Source organism: Phalaenopsis equestris, unplaced genomic scaffold, assembly GCF_001263595.1.
Source record: "Phalaenopsis equestris unplaced genomic scaffold, ASM126359v1 Scaffold000002, whole genome shotgun sequence".
NCBI lineage: Eukaryota > Viridiplantae > Streptophyta > Magnoliopsida > Asparagales > Orchidaceae > Phalaenopsis > Phalaenopsis equestris.
The window spans coordinates 69,204,371-69,224,714 of NW_018164444.1; the positions used below are offsets into that span (position 1 = coordinate 69,204,371).

At 33.8% G+C, this 20,344-nt stretch overlaps 1 protein-coding gene across 1 annotated transcript; it reads right to left on the reverse strand.

The window, feature by feature from the left end:
* Window positions 1-2,166: 2,166 nt before the first annotated feature.
* Window positions 2,167-17,153, reverse strand: LOC110033730 (40S ribosomal protein S4). The gene is made up of 6 exons (XM_020737796.1): window positions 17,071-17,153; window positions 12,717-12,794; window positions 12,449-12,629; window positions 12,261-12,358; window positions 2,384-2,818; window positions 2,167-2,318 (listed from the first exon to the last, which is right to left on the reverse strand). Exons 1-5 carry the CDS (start codon window positions 17,071-17,073, stop codon window positions 2,384-2,386), a joined length of 795 nt encoding a protein of 264 aa, XP_020593455.1. The 5' UTR covers window positions 17,074-17,153; the 3' UTR covers window positions 2,167-2,318.
* Window positions 17,154-20,344: the final 3,191 nt, after the last annotated feature.

The window sequence follows — 20,344 nt, forward strand, 5'->3', positions numbered from 1 at the left end:
GAGCAGAAGAATTTGTCCAATCGGAGGAGTTTCGTTATGTGGGTTGAGGGTGCGGGGGCAACGCCACGCGGTACGGTACATGGGTAATTTTGAAATTACATATGGTACTCAGGGTTTACTCTAGGGTTATAAACAGGTTTGTTTGTAACCCTAGGTCTAAATCCCAGATCTTGTACTTCTTTTTTGAGATAGAAGTAAAGTTGTCGCTCTGCTCCCGAAAACATAGACACCTTTGCCGACGCCGAACCTCGTTAAATCTCTGTGTGCTCTTCTGGATTTGTGTCGATTCTTGTTTTCTTCCCCCTAATTTCTCAACACCGAAGCTCTTAGATCCATTTTATTTCACTTAAATAGTTGGGTTACAATTAGGGGAACCAAAAACCGCATTTACACAAAATGACCCTCATATTTATAGATGATAGGATGACCAAATGTAAATTACAATATTGCACTTGCTTTAAAGGAGTTAGTTAAGAAATTTGATGATTGTGTTAGTCATTGCCCATCTTCAAGCCATTTATTTATTTAATCTCAAATAAAAATAAAATAAAATAAAATAAGTGTTACTTGATAATATATTGGTTCCTTTAATAGAAAAGGAGGATGGCTGACGTCGAGCCAACACACGGCTGACGTGGATCCTTGTTGGTGTTGATGGTCAATGAAAGTTCAATCATCTACAAAGCAAACAGTAAAGCTACATTATTTGTAGAGGAAACTTAATAGAGAAGCAATCAGGGGTGTAAATGAGCCGAACATGAGCGAGCCCAGACTCAGCTCCTGCTCGGCTCGTTTATATTTCGAGCTCAAAAAGTGTATTTGTATCCGGCTTATCCGGCTTGTTTCTTTAGTGAGCCGAACACGAGCCGTTCACGAATAAGGAGCCGTTCACGAATAAGGAGTCGTTTTGACAACCATAAGATATTAAGGATTGGGGCAAAATTTAAAAATTATTATTTATATTAAAACATTATTTGAATTTAATTTAATAATTTGTATTATATTATCTTAATTAATACTTTTAATTGATTATAAATCTTTGTAGCTTTATAGTCAATTAATTTAATCTATATATATATATATATATATCACTATTCATAGAAAAAAATATATGTTCAACTGTACAACATAAGAATATAAAAATGATAAAAAGCCCACCTATTAATTGGAGCCGAACATGAGTTGTTCGTGAACAACGAGTCTTTTTGACAACCCTAGAAGCAATGAAGGGAACCAACAAATTTTTTTTTTAATTGTTTAATTATAAAATATGTGACTCAAATTTATGATTTTAAGGATATAATTATTATTTTTTTAATTAATGGGCCTCAAGTGCTTTCATTTGCTTATATTATTTTTTTTGTTCTCTTTCTAATGGTGAATTTGTTTTTGTAACAATTTTTGTCATAATGGTTTGCTAATGAGTTCAGTGTTAAAATAGTTTCTAATCATATAAAGTGATTGTTTTAGTCCCAGAGTTTAAAGATGTGTTAAAATGATCCCAAGACTATTTAAATTGAGATTTAAATAATCCCTATGAAGGACTATTAAAGCTCAATTTTACAATAGTCGGAAACTATTTTGACACTTTTATAAACTTTGACATTAAAATGATCCCATGTAAATAGTTCCCGCAGTTCAATTTCGATTCAAACGAGCATGTTCGATTTCAGCTTAAAAATATAAATAATGGTGTATGTGCGTGCATAATATATGCAATATAATTAAAAAATTTTAAGGAAATTTGCTTTTTTTTCAGCTATTTGAGCAACTCAATCTTAATTTAATTCAACTTTTAACTACATCAAAAATAAAATGAAAGATTTACTTGCATACCCACTTAATTCATATGTATTTGCATATCTAACATCTAAACTTCAAATTTCACATATACGATATCATATCGCACACAAAAAATATGTATTTCGCATTTTAAAAATTAAAATAGTGTCATTTTCAATGTAATAAATGTAAAAAATGAAAGTTTGTGTTAGATATGTAAACACATGGTAATCAGAATGTATGCAAATGCCCCACAAATCAATTCCATTTGCGAGATGATTATAAGCCAACTTGCATGTATTCATAAGACGATGGCCTCCAAAGAAACAATATGTGAATAAACAAATAATAGATAAATAAAGCAATCATCATTCATATATAGAATTGTGAACGATTTGATTTCTCATCATTGTTGTAATGAAAACATAAGCATTGTGCAAAGCTCAGTGCCAGAGATTTGTAGCATATACACCCATAACAGGCAAAAAAAAGAATTAACACAGAAGATTAGGACTTAAAAACAAAGCATTTCAGAATCAAAACTCCCTTCTTGCTTTGTAATTTTAGTTGGCCTTACAAAAACATAATCGCCCTACTACGCTCAAGCGGCGACAGTTGAAGCAGCAGCAAGGCGCTTTCTGGCTTCCTCAATGATGGACAGCTTAACACCCTTCCCCTTCGGAAGGGAAATCCATGGCTTGGTCCCCTTTCCGACGGTAAAAACATTGCCGAGACGGGTGGCGAACTCTTGCCCGGCGGCATCCTGGACGTGAATGGTTTCGAAGGTACCCTTGTGCTTCTCCCTGTTCTTGATCACTCCGACACGGCCCCTGTTCCTTCCGCCGGTAACCATCACGACGTTGCCAGCATCAAATTTTATAAAGTCTACTATCTTGTTGGTCTCGAGGTCGAGTTTAATGGTGTCGTTCGCCTTAATGAGAGGATCGGGGTAGCGGATTGTTCGTCCGTCATAGGTGTTGAGATATGGAATTCCTTTCTGGCCAAACTGGACCGAACGAACCTTGCAGAGCTTCAACTACATAAACAGAAAATCAAGAACAGTTGAAACACTATTAGCAGGTGTATTTCACCTTTAAAAAGAATTGAATGGTAATTTTTTTTGATGTTATGTTAAAGATTTGAGTAGCAAGCGCGTAAATATGAATATTTTAGTGCTAAATATGTAAATAAATAAGAATTGTGTTTGTGAAACAATAGGTACAGAAAGCAAGGAAACACAATACCATCACACTGAAAGTAGCTTTAATTGACAGAGAACATGATCATTACAACCAGCATAATAAACCTTTTCCCCAATTATGTTCGGATTTATGAAGTTTATTCTTTGCAAATCATTTTGAACTTTTATTCATGTAATCTTTGTTCTTCAGCTTATCCCTCATAATCCTTTTGAGGTTAAGAAGTAAATCTATAAAATCTAATAAAATTAAATACTAGTGCAGAAAGATAATCAAAATGAAAATCATCATCATCATCATCATGAGTTTTTATTCTGTCACATCTTCCTGTCTAGAGCTTGATTTTAAGCAAAACACAAAATTCAGTTGCACACAAGGCAGACAAAAGCTTAGCTGAAACAAACAATTTGGAAGAGTAATATTTTTGCATGATAAAAGAAAATAAAAACTTAACCTTACAATTATCAGGCATCTAAATCAAGAATAAGAATATAAATCTCATAAATACATACAAAAAATCCTCCTACTACAAAAGGTATTAATGAAAACAAAAAAAATGGAAAAAAGCCAATCTAGAGCGACTAAATGGCAATGGCCTATACGACATGTACTTAATGCATGTGGTGCAATCGAGGATGTCAAGATTATGTCGTAACCAAACGTGTCAAAATGTTAAAAAACATGATGCCATTTGTTTATTAAAAATCATATCCCTTCATTTTAAATTTGACATAAGCAAAGATCCATAATTTCCTTTCATAATACAAACAAATCAAATTATGCCTTCCAATTAATTTTCTATCTTAGCAATGAAATAATTTCGTAATTTATATAACTTACATAACATTCATATGTGACTTGAGAAGAAAAAAACTCATAAGTTAACTAAAAAGTGGTGACATGGCTTTTTTTCATAATTTTTGTCTAAATTGTTTTCAAATACAAATTCTTCAAACTAAATACTGTAGAACTTTAAAACAAGATCAATATTAAAAACATGATGATTCTTCAAACTAAATACAGAACTTTAAAACAAGATCAATATTAAAAACATGATACTAGAAATTTTAGAAAACATATTTTAATATTGTCCATTTGATTTTATTTTTTTTGGGCATTCTGCTTGAATGGTTAAAAACCTTAATATTACATACTCATCTGTAATTTAGTACTAACATATTTCCCTCATGTCACATCATAAGGAGACATAATATGGTGAGTACTAACTGCAGCATGAGGCCAGCGGAGGTGGCTGGTGTAACAGATAACCAATGGGTGATGATGGAGGCAGCAAACAACACCAATGACCAGCAATAGCAATAGCAATAGCCAGAGGCACCAACAATGGCAGAAGCCGTCGACAAGGGGTTGGCAATCGACTTGGAGATGGTAGGTAAACAAAGACAAATGAAGCCCACAATGATGATGGCAAAAATGACTGCAATGGCCAACTGTGACCAGCGGCCGATAGCGAGGTGGGAGCGGGACATACATGATGATGGCAAAAATGAGACAAACTGCAGCATGAGGCCAGCGGCCGATAGCGAGGTGGGAGCGGGACATACAGTAATCCACAAGGGCAGCAGTGAATGACCTATGGTTGCTAACAAGCAACAACAATGGCCAGCTGTGACCAACAGATGATGGAAAAGTTGGTGAGAGCAGTAGCGATAGAAGTGTGTGCAGTGGAGGGGACAACCAAATGGTGTCATATGGCGGCGACGGCTCCTACAGTGCATTTGAAATTTGGTCGAATTGTGCAATTTTCAAATACACTAAATTTGAACTAAATAGTAAATTCAGAATTCATCAAATTTTTACATTTCATTCCACTTTCATTCAATCAAATGCTAAAATTTAAAAATCCACTACAATTACTTTGCATTATATCATTAATGTGAGCAACCAAACAGCCCCATGTCAATTCCCAAATACCTTATTTTCAATAAATGTCTCTCCCACTATTCCTCTAATATGACCAATCATTAACTTCTTCTGAATTTTGCATGCATCAATCTTAAAAAGCTCATTTCCATCATTTTTCCCATAAGTGAACTTTTTACCACTATTCTCTCAAAATCCATACAACATTAAGGGCTTATTTGCAGTGTATAAAATTTCTCTTTATAGCTACATAACATCTTTTTATTGCATGATATTCCCAAGGCATTTCTATAATTTTAACAACTCAACCTTCATCTTAAACTTATACTCTCATCAATATCCATGTCTCCACCTAAAAAGTATAAAATACTTAAATCTATCCCACATAAATATCATTTTATCCTTTAATAACATTAATTATCAACAACACACACATTAAAATTACATATCATATACTCAATATTTATTCTAGTAGTTAAAAGTCCTCTGTATCCTAACATTTTCTCAATGCTCTGACTTTTCACTTATTTTACCAACTAACCCGCTGATTAAAACTATGTAATCTACAGATATAAAAGAAGCATTACACTAAGATAGCTCACTGAGAATTTCCTTCATTAAATAGTTATAACCAATACAAAAGTATATCAATTCAACGCTAATAATTGATATACTCGTCCATAATTTGAAAACTCTTCAACCACCAAACTTCTAATATTTGCTAGTTTCCCATAGTCTTCAAAAACCTTAGCATACCATTGAGACACGTGCTCCTTAATCAACACCAATTCAAATCTCATAGTATTTGATCATATGATTCTTAAGATCAATGAAAATTATATGAAGATCTTCTCGATCATCTATAACTTTTCAACTGAGTATTAACCCAGAAAATTCTACAATAATAAATCTTCCAAGAAGGAAACAAAATAATGACATGATGCTTTCTAAGTTTATGTTCAATTGCTCTCCAACATAACTTCATTCCTCTGTAAATATCACAATTTTGAGATTCTTTTTTATTCTTAAATAATGATAAATATTCCTTCTCCAATCATTAGGCAACCGATGTCTATTAAATTCCATTAAAAAAGATTTGTAAACCAAATCATCATAATGCCCTGGCAACACTCCAAATTTAAAAAATTGTCTCATTTGTATTTAAGGCTATTTGATCGATTGTAGGATAGTGCATTCCATTTCCCTATACTTTGATATTCTTAGTGTTCGATATGAAGCGAAAAAAAATATAGTTCAAATTTGAGGGAGATTTAAAATCCCCAAAACCAAAGTTTGCTTGTATTTGAAAATCACCCAAATCAAGTGATTTTCAACTATCACACTATGCTCTTGCCCTCAATTCTACCAGCAGTCGTCTCCGCTGTCTATCATCACTATTGCACCCACACCTACCCTCATCTTCATTAAAAATCATTTAAATGAAAAACATAAAATATTTCAATGCACTTAAATTTAATAAAACCAACCAACTCCTAAATTTTAAATTATTGATTTAACAATTTAAAATATATGCATTTAAAAAGAGTAAATCATACAACCCCTTATATTTTGACATTTATAAATCGACTTCAGACATAATAAAACTTTAACTTTTAAACCAATCTATGATATAAAGCCCATTATTTTGTTCATTATATACTTCTAAAGTATGGCTTTTTTTTTTTCTTTAAAGCCCACCATTAATAATTTCTCAAAATAACAGTTTTATTTACCATTGATGTGTTAATTTTAACTAGGAACTATTATATCTGCTTCGAATGCATATAGCTTGATTGAGGTAGATATTTCATTTCTTGCCATAGCTATTCGATACATCTTCTTATCTACTTCCATAAAACCAACGCCATCATCTAAGCCTTTAAAAACTATATTTATTTATTATGCTCTTTACAGAACTTTAATTGAAACAAAGATGAATTTTTTAACTCCTTAAAACACATTTCTTTTTCCACAATAATCTTTATATAACCTCACTACACCAAGCCTTTTTGCCCGTATAAGATTTGTTTTTAATAACTCCTAAAACTTCTATAGAATTCTTCTTAATGAATTAGTCATCTTAAACCACAAGTTTGGTTGAAACTAAAAAACTCATAATTTACCTATTGTAGCAATTTCTCCCAAAAGACTATCAATTACTTTCCTCTAAAGTTAGGCAACAAGAAATGCATGCATAAAGAAGTTGTGCCAAGTAAATCTTCATATGTTTTCAATGAAACATTATTTGCCCACATTTAGAAAACCTTTTTCAAATATAGTTATTGAATGGGTATTCCCAATGAATGTAACAATGTTTTTAGTCCTCTTATGATCATTTTAATATAACTTCAGAGTATCACTATGACAGAATTTCATGTGTTTTTGCATGTGCTACCTTCCTTTAGATTTCTTGTGAATATCCTTAGCATTTATTTACAATAAACTTAATCATTTAATTCTTATAAAATTCAGAATGCTAACTGGAGAGTAATACAAATTAAAAAATAAAATCTTAAGCATTGGTGGTGCTTCAAATAAATTATGGGACCAAAAGCCTCTTTGAACAAAGCTTCATCACATGTTTCTCTCCACTTAAGTACAAGTCTCTATTGACAAATAAGAAAGTGATATGATTCATTCCATTGTGTTCTGGTTTATAAAGCACTAACACCTCGAAAAGTAATACCCGTAACGAAAACGTGTCGGACACGGACACAGCTCAAACACGAGTCGATATGTGACACTCCACCAAACGTGTCGGAGCTGTCTAATTAATTCGACACTTCCAGGACATCTCTCGACACCACTTGGACACAGCTCTACACTAGACATGTGAAGATAAATTTGAGTGGCATCAAAGCAGGGACAACAAAAAACAAAACTGTGACGTTCTGTAGGTCATGCTGTCTTATCATCACCTTATAATCATTCTTAGTAGCCCTGTCGAAGCAAGCAACGAGAAAGTCTACGTCCAGCGTAACTGCTCGAAGCAAGGGAGTCTCGAACAGCCCTGATCGACACAAACGAGTTGTCTAGTGTCCCTAATCAAAGTGAGGGTGTCTTCAACGCGATCTAGAGTTACGCCTCGAGCAAGGGCAAGATATATAGCATGATACAAAGCTTCCATGCAATCCTCGAGGAGATTCAGAGCTTTGACGCAAGCTAGAAGGCGATCCAGAGCTTCAACTCCAGTTAGGGCACGATCTAGAGCATGATAAAGAGCTTCCACGAAATCTCCCTCACGATCCAAAGCTTCGACATAAGCTAGAGACGATCCAAAGTTTTGATGCGAGCTAGGGAACGATCCACACATATGGTTTTAGAAGTTAGACCTTTGTGCTTTGTCCCATATTTTTTCAATGTTTCTTTTTTTTTTCTTTTTTTTTTCTTTCTTTTTTTTTTTAACACGAATTGTTATGTATTTATCTATCTCACTCCAATACTTTCTTATTTTTCTGCATACAACTTTATATGTGCATGAAAAGGTAGATTTGATTCAATGATTTGTAAACCTTGATAATTAGTGTTTTGTTTTGATGACTTTGATGTGACAGGGAAAGAATTGAGTGTATGCGGATAAATATGCAAGGAATTATGTCAAGGTTCTAAAGTTGAAATCTTTAAATCTTCCTTCACGGTTGAATGTAGGCATGTAAGCATCAGCCCTAACATTTGAATAAACAACACCAATCATGTCGTATTTAGATTAATTAAATGGGGCATTTACATACATAACACCGAATTCCTAGGCATTAGTAGATTTGGTTGTCAAATGTAAATACAGAATAACTATGTGTTAAAAGTATGTTAAATGTTTATATTTTCTGCATTTGATTAATAGGAAAATGGCAACTACAAATGCTCCAACAATTCCATAGAAGACAAGACAAAGCCTTTATTGGCATGTCACCGAATTTCAAAAATTGTGATCAATCGGAGTAGGAGGCAATGTAGAAATTCAATGTCATTATTGTTAAGGAAAGTACAAGGGAACATATTCAAGGGTTAGAGCACGCTTGTTTCGACAATATGAAGTTGGTATTCGAGCATGCCTTAAAGTAACTTCGATACAAATTCAAGAAATGCAAAAATTTGATGTTAATACATAAGAAGATTTCATTTCCTTCTTCTGGACAAAGTGGTCCTAACCAGTTGTGCAACTCTTAGTCAAGTGAGCATTTATTTATAGCATAAGGGTGCAATTATGATCATAAGAAAAGAATAATGTTTGACAACAGTGCTATTGAAAGAGCATTTAATTTACAACCTAAAGATCATTTACTCGAAGAAATCGTCCGAATGTTTTATTTCGCAGCTCTTCCATTTCATTTGGCAAAAAATTCATATTATTTTAATATGATCTCATATGCAAACCAACTGCACAATCGTTGAATATATTCCTCTTGATGATAGTCTGTTAAGAACAACCTTGCTTAAAAAAGAGAGAGTGCATGTTGAGATAATGGTTGAGCCTATAAAAAAGACTTGGAATGAGAAACAAGTTATCATAGTTTGTGATGGTTGGACAGATGCGCAAAGAAAACCTCTCATTAATTTTATGTGCGTCATGGAATCTAGACCACTGTTTATAAAAGCTACTGATTTTGGACATATAAAAATAAGTTTTATATCGTCAATAAAATTAAAGAAGTAATTGCGAGAGTAGGTTTAAATAAAGTGGTTTGAGTAATTAATTATAATGCACCTGTGTGCAAAGCTGCAGGAGCATTGATTGAAGCTAAATATCTTCATATTTTTATAAATTCATTGTGTTGTTCATAAATTGAACTTAGCATTGAAAAATATATATGCCCCAAAGAATATAGAAGGAAATGAGATAGTTTATGAACAATATGGCTTGTATAATTGACATTACAGTTAATGTCAATTTTATAAAAAATTTTATAATAAATCATTCGATGAGTTTATCAATGTTCAATGAGTTTGTAAAACTGAAAATGTTAGCCAATGCAAGAAATCGTTTTGCATCAAATATAGTCATGCTCAGAAGATTCAAAGCAATAAAACAAGGGATCTAAATAATGGTGATCAATGAGAAGTGGAATATATATCATGAAGATCATATAAGCAAGGCAAAATTTGTGAAGTAAAAAATTTTGTGTGATGTGTGGTCGGATAAAATTAATTATATTATTGATTTTACAAGAAAATATATATGATTATTGAGATTAGCTGATACAGACAAACATTGTCTCCATCTTATCTACAATATATGGCATTCTACGATAGAAAAGACAAAAGATAATATATATTGACACGAGAGAAAGAAAAACGACAATAAAATCTCCAAATTTTATAAAGCTATATATGAGATTTTAGTAAAAAGATGGAATAAAAGCAACATTGATCTTCATTGTTTAGCTCGCTCTCTCAATTCAAGGTATTATTTGAATTAATATTTATTCTTTACTAATCCTAACTTGTATTAATTTTATCACTTATAAGTGCATTTTTATTAGATATTACAATCACGTTTGGCTAAGTGAAGCTCCAGATCAAGTTGCTCTACATTAGGATATGGAGATATCAATTAAGAAAAATAAATGATTAAAGAGAATTTTCTCAAATATTGAAGAAAGATCACTTGTTAATTTGGAGTTTACTAATTTCCTTGGATTTAACGGTGCTTTCACTGATCATGATTCCATAGCTTCTAGAGCTATTATGGATGGAAATGCATTTTGGATGATATATGAAGCAAGTTCCCCACAACTACAAAGTTTAGCTTTCAAATTATTGGCTCAATCGTGTATTGGCTCAATCGTGTTCATGTTTAGCTTTCAAATTATTGGCTCAATCGTGTTCATCTTCTTGTTGTGAAAGAAATTGAAGTACATATTCCTTTATTAATCCACTTGAAATGAACAAAATCACTCTGCAACGAGGTGAATATTTGGTATTTGTTCATACTAATCTCCGTCTTCTATCTAGGAGAAGCCCAAAATATTCTCAAAGAGACACAAAATTATGGGATGTTGATGAGAAGCCTTAGCTAAAATAGAGAATATTGGAATTCTTAAAGTTGCTAATCATTCTTTTGATAATTCATGCATAGAAACAGTATTTTTCGTTGATGAAGGTGAAGCTGTCATTGATGAGAGTAATGGAGCAAGCACAAATGATGACACTACTGTTGAATTAACTCTAATTAGTGCTCATTATGTTGTTATATTTTGACATTTTGTTATATTTTACTTCATTTTATTATTGATGACATCGGAATTAAGTATTTTGATAATTATTTTTTTTATATTTGAATGTAATTTTGATATTGTCAAAAACAACTTTTATGAGTTTATCATTATAAAGTTTTCTTAATGATTACATTTGTTGTTTTGTTACGCCTTTAGTAGAAAATATTAAAAATATATATTTATACTAAAAATTTATTAAAAATATAAAAACGTATCCATGTCATATCGTGTCGTCGTATCGTGTCGTGTCTGTGTCCCCGTGTTCGTGTCAGTGCTTCGAAGGTTCTGATATGTTGATGTAGATGTTCGTGAAGTCAAGTGAAAGTGTTTTCAATTACATTGTTGCTAAGTATTTAAGCACTAAATTAGCACAATGTTTTAGTCCTTTATTAATAGATTAATAACTACATCCCATTGAAACAAGACACCATTCAAGTGCACTTATAAGCGCCAATGCTACATCAGATTTCTGCCTACTTTTAAATATTCAGATGTCTCTCCCATTACTGAAATTTGGAATGACTTCTTCTAGCCCATGTCAGTTTATTTAGATGGCTACAGAAGCAAGTAAGGTAGTTTATATTTGAATTCTTCTTGGGTAACTAAGCTCCAAATTAAAATATTATTGGTACTTTTCAATAGTTGGATCAACGATTCAGCTACATCAAAACATGTCTTTAACTAGAAAATAGTTTAGTTCATATTCATATCGACTGCAGTTATATGGATGTCTGAAGTTATATCCATTAATTATGTTTGAATCGGTCTTACAAAATGCATTGAATTTATCAACAAACTGTGAAAAAAATGTCCAAATTATTCAAACCGAAAGATCAAATTCTTTCCATCAAAAATCATGTAAAGCCTTCTGAGACTATTTTTATTTTATTTCTTGTGCTATAACTATAATAGTTTCAAAAAAAAATCCATCCATCCATCCATCCATTACTAGCAATTTCATAAATTCAATAGCTAATTTTAAACATCAGAAATTTGACCATCTGTTAGTTTGTCATAAAACTATGCTTCTACATTCGAATTGTATACAATGCTCTTGGTTAAAACCTATTACCGGTAGCTTGCACAAAAAGAAATCATGTTTAACCATATTTTAAGTTCATCCAAAATTCTTAGCTAAGCATATAAAATGTTTGAAATTCACAGAAGAATAAGGGTGCACCTTCGCCTCTTCATCCCTAATTGAATGAAGACGAAATCGTCCCTTTGTGTCATAAAGAAGCCTAAAATTTTCATTCGTTTTTGGGATTTGAACAACATCTGCATGAAAAAGTCATAATAAAAATTTCAACATAAATCATAACAAGGCATTATAACAAATTCCCAATAGTTATTTCATGCTAAGCATACCCATGAACCCAGCGGGATAAGTCTTGTCTGTCCTAATCTTTCCATCCACCATCACAAGTCGCTGCATCAATATAGCAATGACTTCACGATTAGTGAGAGCATATTTCAACCGGTTCCTCAATATAAGGATCAGAGGCAAACACTCCCTAGCTTTATGAGGTCCAGAAGATGGCTTTGGGGCCTACAAGGCAAATAGAAAATTCTACAATAAGAACAAGTAGGCGAATGTACAGCAACATAAAGCGAAATAATGGATTTTCAGACTCACGAAAGCGCCACCAAGCTTGTCAAGCATCCAGTGCTTGGGGGCATTGAGCCTCTTGAGATGTTTCTTCAGTCCTCTAGCCTGCAGAAAAACAATGACATAATCACGTGAACGTAGAAAGGTTGCCCAATAAATAATATAGATAAAAACATATAACCATATGTTAACAATTCAGCAGTCATCATGCCTAAAATTCTTCTATGATATGGTAAAGATAGACATAAATAAATAAAAAATAATATAAAATTACGAATAATTTGCCGGCAGATAAACAAGGAACGAAAACAAAAAACATGTTAATAATATGCATTTCTGAGCATTGCGCTGAAAATGTTAAAGCCAATAAGAAAGAAAACCATCAATAATTAGTGCAAAAGTTCTTTTATCTCAATGCATCATTATTTAGAAAACAGTTCATAAGAGACTCAGGCTCCATTTGGGGCCGCTTTTTTACGGCTTCGCGGCACGGAATCACGAAATTCCATTGTTTGGCTCCCAGCGTCGCGGCAGAACGAAGCTAAAGAGGAAGAAAAGCGGGCCGCGATATCCATCCCGCGGCCCCAGCTTTCGCCTCGTCAAAAAAAATTTTTACCCTCGGCGCAAAGAATCCTCCTCCCGCCTATTCCCGCGCGCGTTCTTCTTCCCTCCCGCAGACCAAACCCTCGCGGCGCAAAGAATTCTTCTCCCGCCTATTCCAAATCGCGAAACTAAATTGATTGCTGGATTGCAGGACGTCCTGCGGTGAGTCGGGCAGGGTTTACACTAAGCGGAGAGAGGAAGCGAATGATTTTGAGCAAAAGGCAGAACATAGGTTAGTTATTCCCGGCCTCCGCATTGTGGCGGCAATTCGCCGGCGATGGGCGTTTCGGTCTCTCTGCTGCTGAGTGCCGGCAGTGGCACCATCTCCTTCGTGGGCGTCGTGTGTTTTGCAGTTGGTTACCTTTTCTCCGCTCAGTCTATCCGTGCCCCCAATCATTCTGATGACGATGACGATGACGATAATGAAAATCTGAAGAAGAGGAGCATTAAAGGGGCGCAGAGGCTTCTCTTCTTTATCCAAGATGTGGTCCGGGGAAAGGCTCGTGACAAGAGGAACACAGACGCGATGAAGGTGGTTACTCAGAAAAGCAAGAATAAGAAGCCTACTCTCCTTGAGATAGAAAGCCTCGCGGAAATCCTCGAAGACTTCAAAATGGTAAAATCTGAATCCAATCTTCTGCTGTATTTTTGTTGATTTGTTAGTGTTTGTTTTGGTTTTATTCTCCTTCTGTCATTCTTACTTATCAGTTGAGATTTTGACATTTTCCCTTAATATATCGACTAAGTAGCACGTTTTAACCAAAATATAGATTTTAGTAATATTTATGGTCTATCATCAGTCCCTGAATGAAACAGATAAGATGGTGTTGATAAATTTGTCAACCTTAAAACGATACATTCTTTTTGAAAGATAATAGGTATGCCGGTGTGCATATTTTCATACGTGGCACAAATTTGTCATTGCAGGTGCTTGTTGTTAGAAATGATTTGAAGATGGAAAAAGGGAAGATTGTTGCTTAATGCAGGTAGATTTTAGTCTACCCGCTCTCCATGCATATTATGCTTTGAATTGACTTTCTATAACAGTTCAACTGAATTGCAGAGGATGTTTTATATTTATGAAATCAGTGTGAAAAGCTTGTTTCTTGCTGAAGAACTTCATTAATGTGATTCGAGAATTTCCAGTGTTGAAGTTTAATTGACAGATGTTAGAAAATGTTTGGGTGATTCATTCCATTCATTTGGGGAAGACAGTTTTTAGCACTGTGGCATTGTTTCACCTTGGCAGGTGTATTAGGAAGAGCTACCTATGATGATCTTAGTGTTGACAGCGCAACCATGTTTGTGAGTGGAACCAATGCAGCTACAGCATGGGTAGAAAATTTTTTTAGTATTGCTCCATTAATTTACTTTGTTTGAGCCTTAAATAAGCAAAATACAGCGTTGAAATGCTAATTGTCTTACATCTATGCTTGGCATGTTTTCTCCTTGCATTTGCTTGGTTTGGACTGAGGGACTGTACTTCTTAGATATTATTGGACAGGCAAATTGTATATTTCATACAACAAAACAAACATGGTGGACTAACTTGGAAGACTACCAATACAGGCTAATTAAAGAATGTTTCTGCTTTCTGAAAACCAAAGAAAATTTCTAAGGTGATATGTGGAGGTTCTGGAGCTGGATTTGAGCTGGGACACTCAACTAAGAATATTGTAAACTGAGGAAGTGGGAATAAAACAACACAATATGGATAGAAAACGAATCCCAATTATTTATGTTTTATGTTTCCTTTGATATTGTCACTAGCTAGCTTGATATTCATTCTATCATGAACCATTTTGAGAAAATTTTTGAAGGACATGATAATATGGTGGAATTAGAAGGATATGTATAATAGAGTGATATCTGTTAATATTGATGTTGTTTTTGGAATCAGCTAATTTTGTGCTCATTCTCAATTGATAGATTTAAGATCTTTTTCATCACTGTTATTGGAATCAACTAATTTTGTACACATTCTTAATCGGTAGATACATCATGTTTTCCATCAATTGACATTTATCTTTACTCTAATTGATCCCTCAGTTATGCTATTATGAATGCTTCTCCCACAGAGAAATGTTGATGACTGTACTCTTTTAAATATGAAGAGGAATCTTACATATTGATAACCATTCGGCTAGAATCCTGAACTTCCTACTCCTGATTTAGGCATAATGCCTCAACTGTGATTCAAATTACTTTAAGAGTTTTGTTATTTAAATTATCTACGTGATATGATTCAATTGTTTACATGAAACTTTTGTTTAGAACATCAATGAACTATGGTAACAGTTTTGTGACTGAGTTATGGGAGTATGCTTATAGATGTCATCAACTCAACTAAATGAATAAGTTATCAGTATGACTGATTTTGATTTTATTATTTTTGAAAAATTCACAATGCAAAATTAAAGTTTTTAAGCTTGTTTACGATATAAGGAAAGATGGAAGACCAAAATACAAAAGAGCTCTGATAAGATCAATAAAAGTGAAAAGAAGGCTGCTTTAAGTGTTCTTTTCCATGGAATCGTGCTTTGATACTTTCTAGGAGGATGAGGTTGAGGCGCTTATGTGGGCAACCCTTTATTTTGGGTATTGCATGTCTATGTGCCCTCGGGCGATGGCTATGAGGCATGCAAACTACCCTGCAAAGGCCAAATGCACGGGCCATCTAACTTTCCTTCACCATCTATGGATAGATTTGGATTCAACAATGTTCAATATTGTGCACGAAATTTGCATTAAACATTGTTCATAAGGATAAATCTCAAAACTTTCAAGTAGTTGTGCTTCATCTTGAATTGGTTGGGCTGAGGGAGAGGGAGATGTAGCTTTTGAACAAATATCATCAGCCAAATGTCAGGCAAATACATTGGATGGATGGTTTCTTCAAGGGAACAATTCTCATAATATGTGTTAAGTAACCACGATTGTATGATATAAACAAAATAATTTAGAACTCATTCAAGTTTTTTTGGCGCTCATTATTTTACTACTGCAACTTGTGTAATGTTTGGCATCAAAGAGTATAAATTTTCTTATTTTACTTATAATTTTATTAATTTTATTTCTTTTTCTCACTTTTCGGGATTCACTATTAAGTGAGGATATATGAACTTTCTGTTTTGTTTAGCAATGAATTTCTGCTTCAGAATTTTCAAAAAATATAATTGTTATAGTCTTCTTTTGAACAGTTTTACCAAATAGGGGCACCATGGTCATTTCTCCAGAAACAGTTGACCTACAGTTGTTTTCATACAGCTGCACCAAACAGGCAGTCAGCTTCCCCGCAGCTGCTTCCCTACAACAGTTTCCTGGGGCAGCGCAGCTGCAGCTACGCCAAACAGAGCCTCAATGTGAAATCACAGCCTGTGCAAAATTACAAATTTACGACAATTTCTCAAAGGCACACTCCATACCAACAAAGGAGAGAAATGAGAATGCGATTCTTAGCAAAACAAATTTTCAACAACGCACAGGTCTCCAGCATCAAATATACAGAGAGCGCGAAACGAATAGAAAGAACCTAAGATTAGCCAATTCTATAAACCACCACCACAGCAAGTTAATAAATTACATACATCAAATGAAATTAAACATTTTTCAAGCAACACAATGCATGTATTTCCGTTCCGAACTAGGTAGACCAGTGGAGTACCTCAGAGGAAGTGAGAAAAAGAAAATAAACAAACATCAGGTCATGAAATCAGTGATCACAAGGAAAACATGCTATGGAACTCTAAGCCAAGATCGAAATATTCAGACCACGTACCATGTCTGATCAGATTTTCCCACTGGAGAAGAAGCTGCGCGTCCCCGGACGTCGGCTAGCTTTTCCTCGCTTAGAATTGGAGCTCGAGTGAACAAGCATTTTAAGGCTAGGGTTTGAAGACCTCCAACTACCGAAATGACAGTTTTACCCTTCTATTGAATTGGTCTTATGTTTTGGTTCTGTTTAAGATTAGGCTCATGATAAATTAATTTTTTTAATTCAGATTAAGATTTAAATTAAATTAAATTTTGTTTTAATCAATTAAAATTATTTTATTTGAGATATAATTTCAATTTAGCTTTAAGTTTTAGTTTAAATTTATTTCTGCTTTAATTTTATTTCAAGTTAACACAACTCCATTAAAATACTCACATTTGAGCCAAATCAAACCCAACATGAGTTTAGATTCCCCAAGTTTCAAAGTAAGTATCATTAAACTCCAAACTGCACATTATAAGCTAGGGTGGGTCTACTAGAGTTTACTTACTGCAAAGCAACGATTGAGCCAGTTAAATCACAGTCAACCAATTAATCACTTAGAGACACGAAGAAAGAGACATAATCATATGAAGGAAAGAGTTGATTAAAAGTGAGGTCAACATGTCACTAGTCATAATAAAGAATTTTGTGACTGGCATGTGTTAAGCTTATAAGAAATTGGTGATATTGAACTTTTGAGGTTGACAACAATCGATGTACAACATTTTCTTCTATTTTTCATTATTTTTGACAAATATGTCATTATTGTGATGAACCAATTGCCTTCTGCCTATAGGCTTAAAAACTTTTTAGTTTATGTAGAAAATACAAGTGATTTAATATGCACAAAATAAATGTTTTCTCTTATAAGTTGTTGAAATAAAATTCTTTTATCAAAATTAATTATTATTATAAAGTTTGTAGTGTTATTATGCTCTTTGTCACTTCATAAGGTGAAACTTGTTTCTCTTTATTTAATTGCATTTGTAATTTATATTAGAACTGATATAGTGCATATATTAGACTTTTTCGTGAAAGCTTATTAGAGAAGTAGTTTTTTTTGGTGTAAGGAAATGTATGAGAAACTAATTGAAATGGTTTGGGACTTGGAAGTGGACTTCTAAGGGTGGTAATGAGTTAGAGATGCTACAAAGAATTTTAACTTCATTTAAGTGAGTGATTTTGATGAGTTTAAAAAGTGTGTTAGAAAAAAAGATAATAGTGAATGCCATCACTTTGATATTCTTTTCTTCTTTTTGTTTTAATTTTTAAAATACATTTCGTTAGTATAATTTTTATATGCTATTCTTTTAAAAATTGATTAAGAACACCTAAAAAAATTTGGGTTTCCAAAAATATCTAACATAAGCAAATATTATTTAATTTAAAGAAAAACATAAAGAAGATAATAATAATAATAATAATCATAATAATAAATAAAAATAGAAGTGATCTCAAACAATCCCTTAGGATGTTGGGGTGGAGGTGAAATGTGTTCTAGAGCTACCAATTAAGGGTTTACGGGCCATTTTGTGGGATGCAGTGTAGGATAGCGATTTTTAGGCAAATTTTGAGTAAAGTTGTATTTGGATAAGGTAGAAGTATGTGCGGGATGGTTACAACTTTGAGATATTTTAAACATCATAAGTGTTGTGAAATTAGGGCGAAAGAAAACAAGAATCAACACAAATCCAGAAGAACACAAAAAGATTTAACGAGGTCCGGCAAAGATGTCTACGTCCTCGGGAGAAGAGCGGCGAATTCCTTTCAATATTCAGAAAAGAGATTACAGAATTTGGGATACCTCCTGGGGTTACAAACAGACCTATTTATACTATTTATAACCCCAAGAGTAAAAACCCCAAGAGTAAAACCTAAGTGCAATATGTAATTACAACATTACCCATGTACCGTACCTTATTTATAACCCCAAGAGTAAAACCTAAGTACAATATGTAATTACAACATTACCCATGTACCGTACCGTGGGGCGTTGCCCCCGCACCCTCAACCCACATAATGTAACTTCCCGATTTATTATGGTATGGCTCATATACCATATAGGGATAGATTCTTCCACTCCGCTCAGCTCCGGTTCTTTCCAGCGTTTGTCCCTATATGGTATATGAGTCATATCATAGCAAATCTCCACCTTGGCGAATATTCAGCCCCTAAGGAGAAAAGATACCTGGGAGTTACACATGCTCCAATATGGGTTGGGCCACCATGTTTCTCTAGCAACTGCAGACATTCAACGAGTCCAAGCAATGCAAGAACTTGTTGATAGTAACTGGCTTGGTGAACATATCAGCTGCATTTTCATCAGTATCAACCTTCTGCAACAGTATCTCACCATAAGCAATCAATTCTTTGATCTTGCACATCAATGTGCTTGGTTCTCGCATGGTACACCTGGTTCTTAATCAGATAAATAACACTCTGACTATCACAATGCAACTGAACTCCACCTTGCTCAAAGTCAGTTCATTTACTAGTCCAGTAAGTCATAAGGCTTCTGTTACAGCTTTAGCTATTGTCATGTACTCAGCTTCAGTTGTAGATAATGTCACAATAGACTGAATTGTTGATTTCCAACATATAGGCCCTCCATTAAGAGTAAAAACAAACTCAGTTGTAGACCATCTGTCATCCAAATCACCTTCATAGTCTGAATCAACGTACCCCACAACTGAAGAATCATTCTGCTGACTACCAAAAATAATTCCATGTCCTACAATACCCTTTAGATACCTTAAAATCCACTTGATTTCTTCCCAATATTGTCTTCCAGGTTTAGCCATGTATTTGCATAGTTGACTAATAGCATGAGCCAAATCAGAATGAGTACATACCATTACATACATCAAGCAGCCAACTACTCTAGCATATGGAACCCTTGTCATATCTTCGATTTCTGTATCTGTCTTAGAACACTGTTCTGAAGAAAGCTTAAAATGATTTGCCAAAGGAGAGCTTACAGGCTTTGCTTTTCTCATCTCAAACATGTCCAACACTTTCTCAGCATAGTCTCGTTGAGTTAAACCTAATCGTCTTAAGCTTCTGTCTCAATGAATCTCCATTCCAAGAATCTTCTTCATAGGACCCAAGTTTTTCATGGCAAATTCCTGTCCCAATATAGCTTTCAAACCACAGACATCATTCATATTCTTTGCAGCAATCAGTATATCATCAACATACAGTGACAGAAAAATAATAGAACGATCATCAAGGCTCTTCATATAAACACAACAATCAAACACAACAATCAACAATCATACTCACATCCTCTGTAGCT

Excerpts from the sequence above, each read along its gene's own strand:
- LOC110033730 (XM_020737796.1), bottom strand. Across the intron at positions 12,630-12,716 it reads ACAAGCTTGGTGGCGCTTTC|GCCCCAAAGCCATCTTCTGG; the intron begins GTGAGTCTGAAA and ends TTTGCCTTGTAG. Across the intron at positions 2,819-12,260 it reads TTAGGGATGAAGAGGCGAAG|TTGAAGCTCTGCAAGGTTCG; the intron begins GTGCACCCTTAT and ends CTGTTTATGTAG.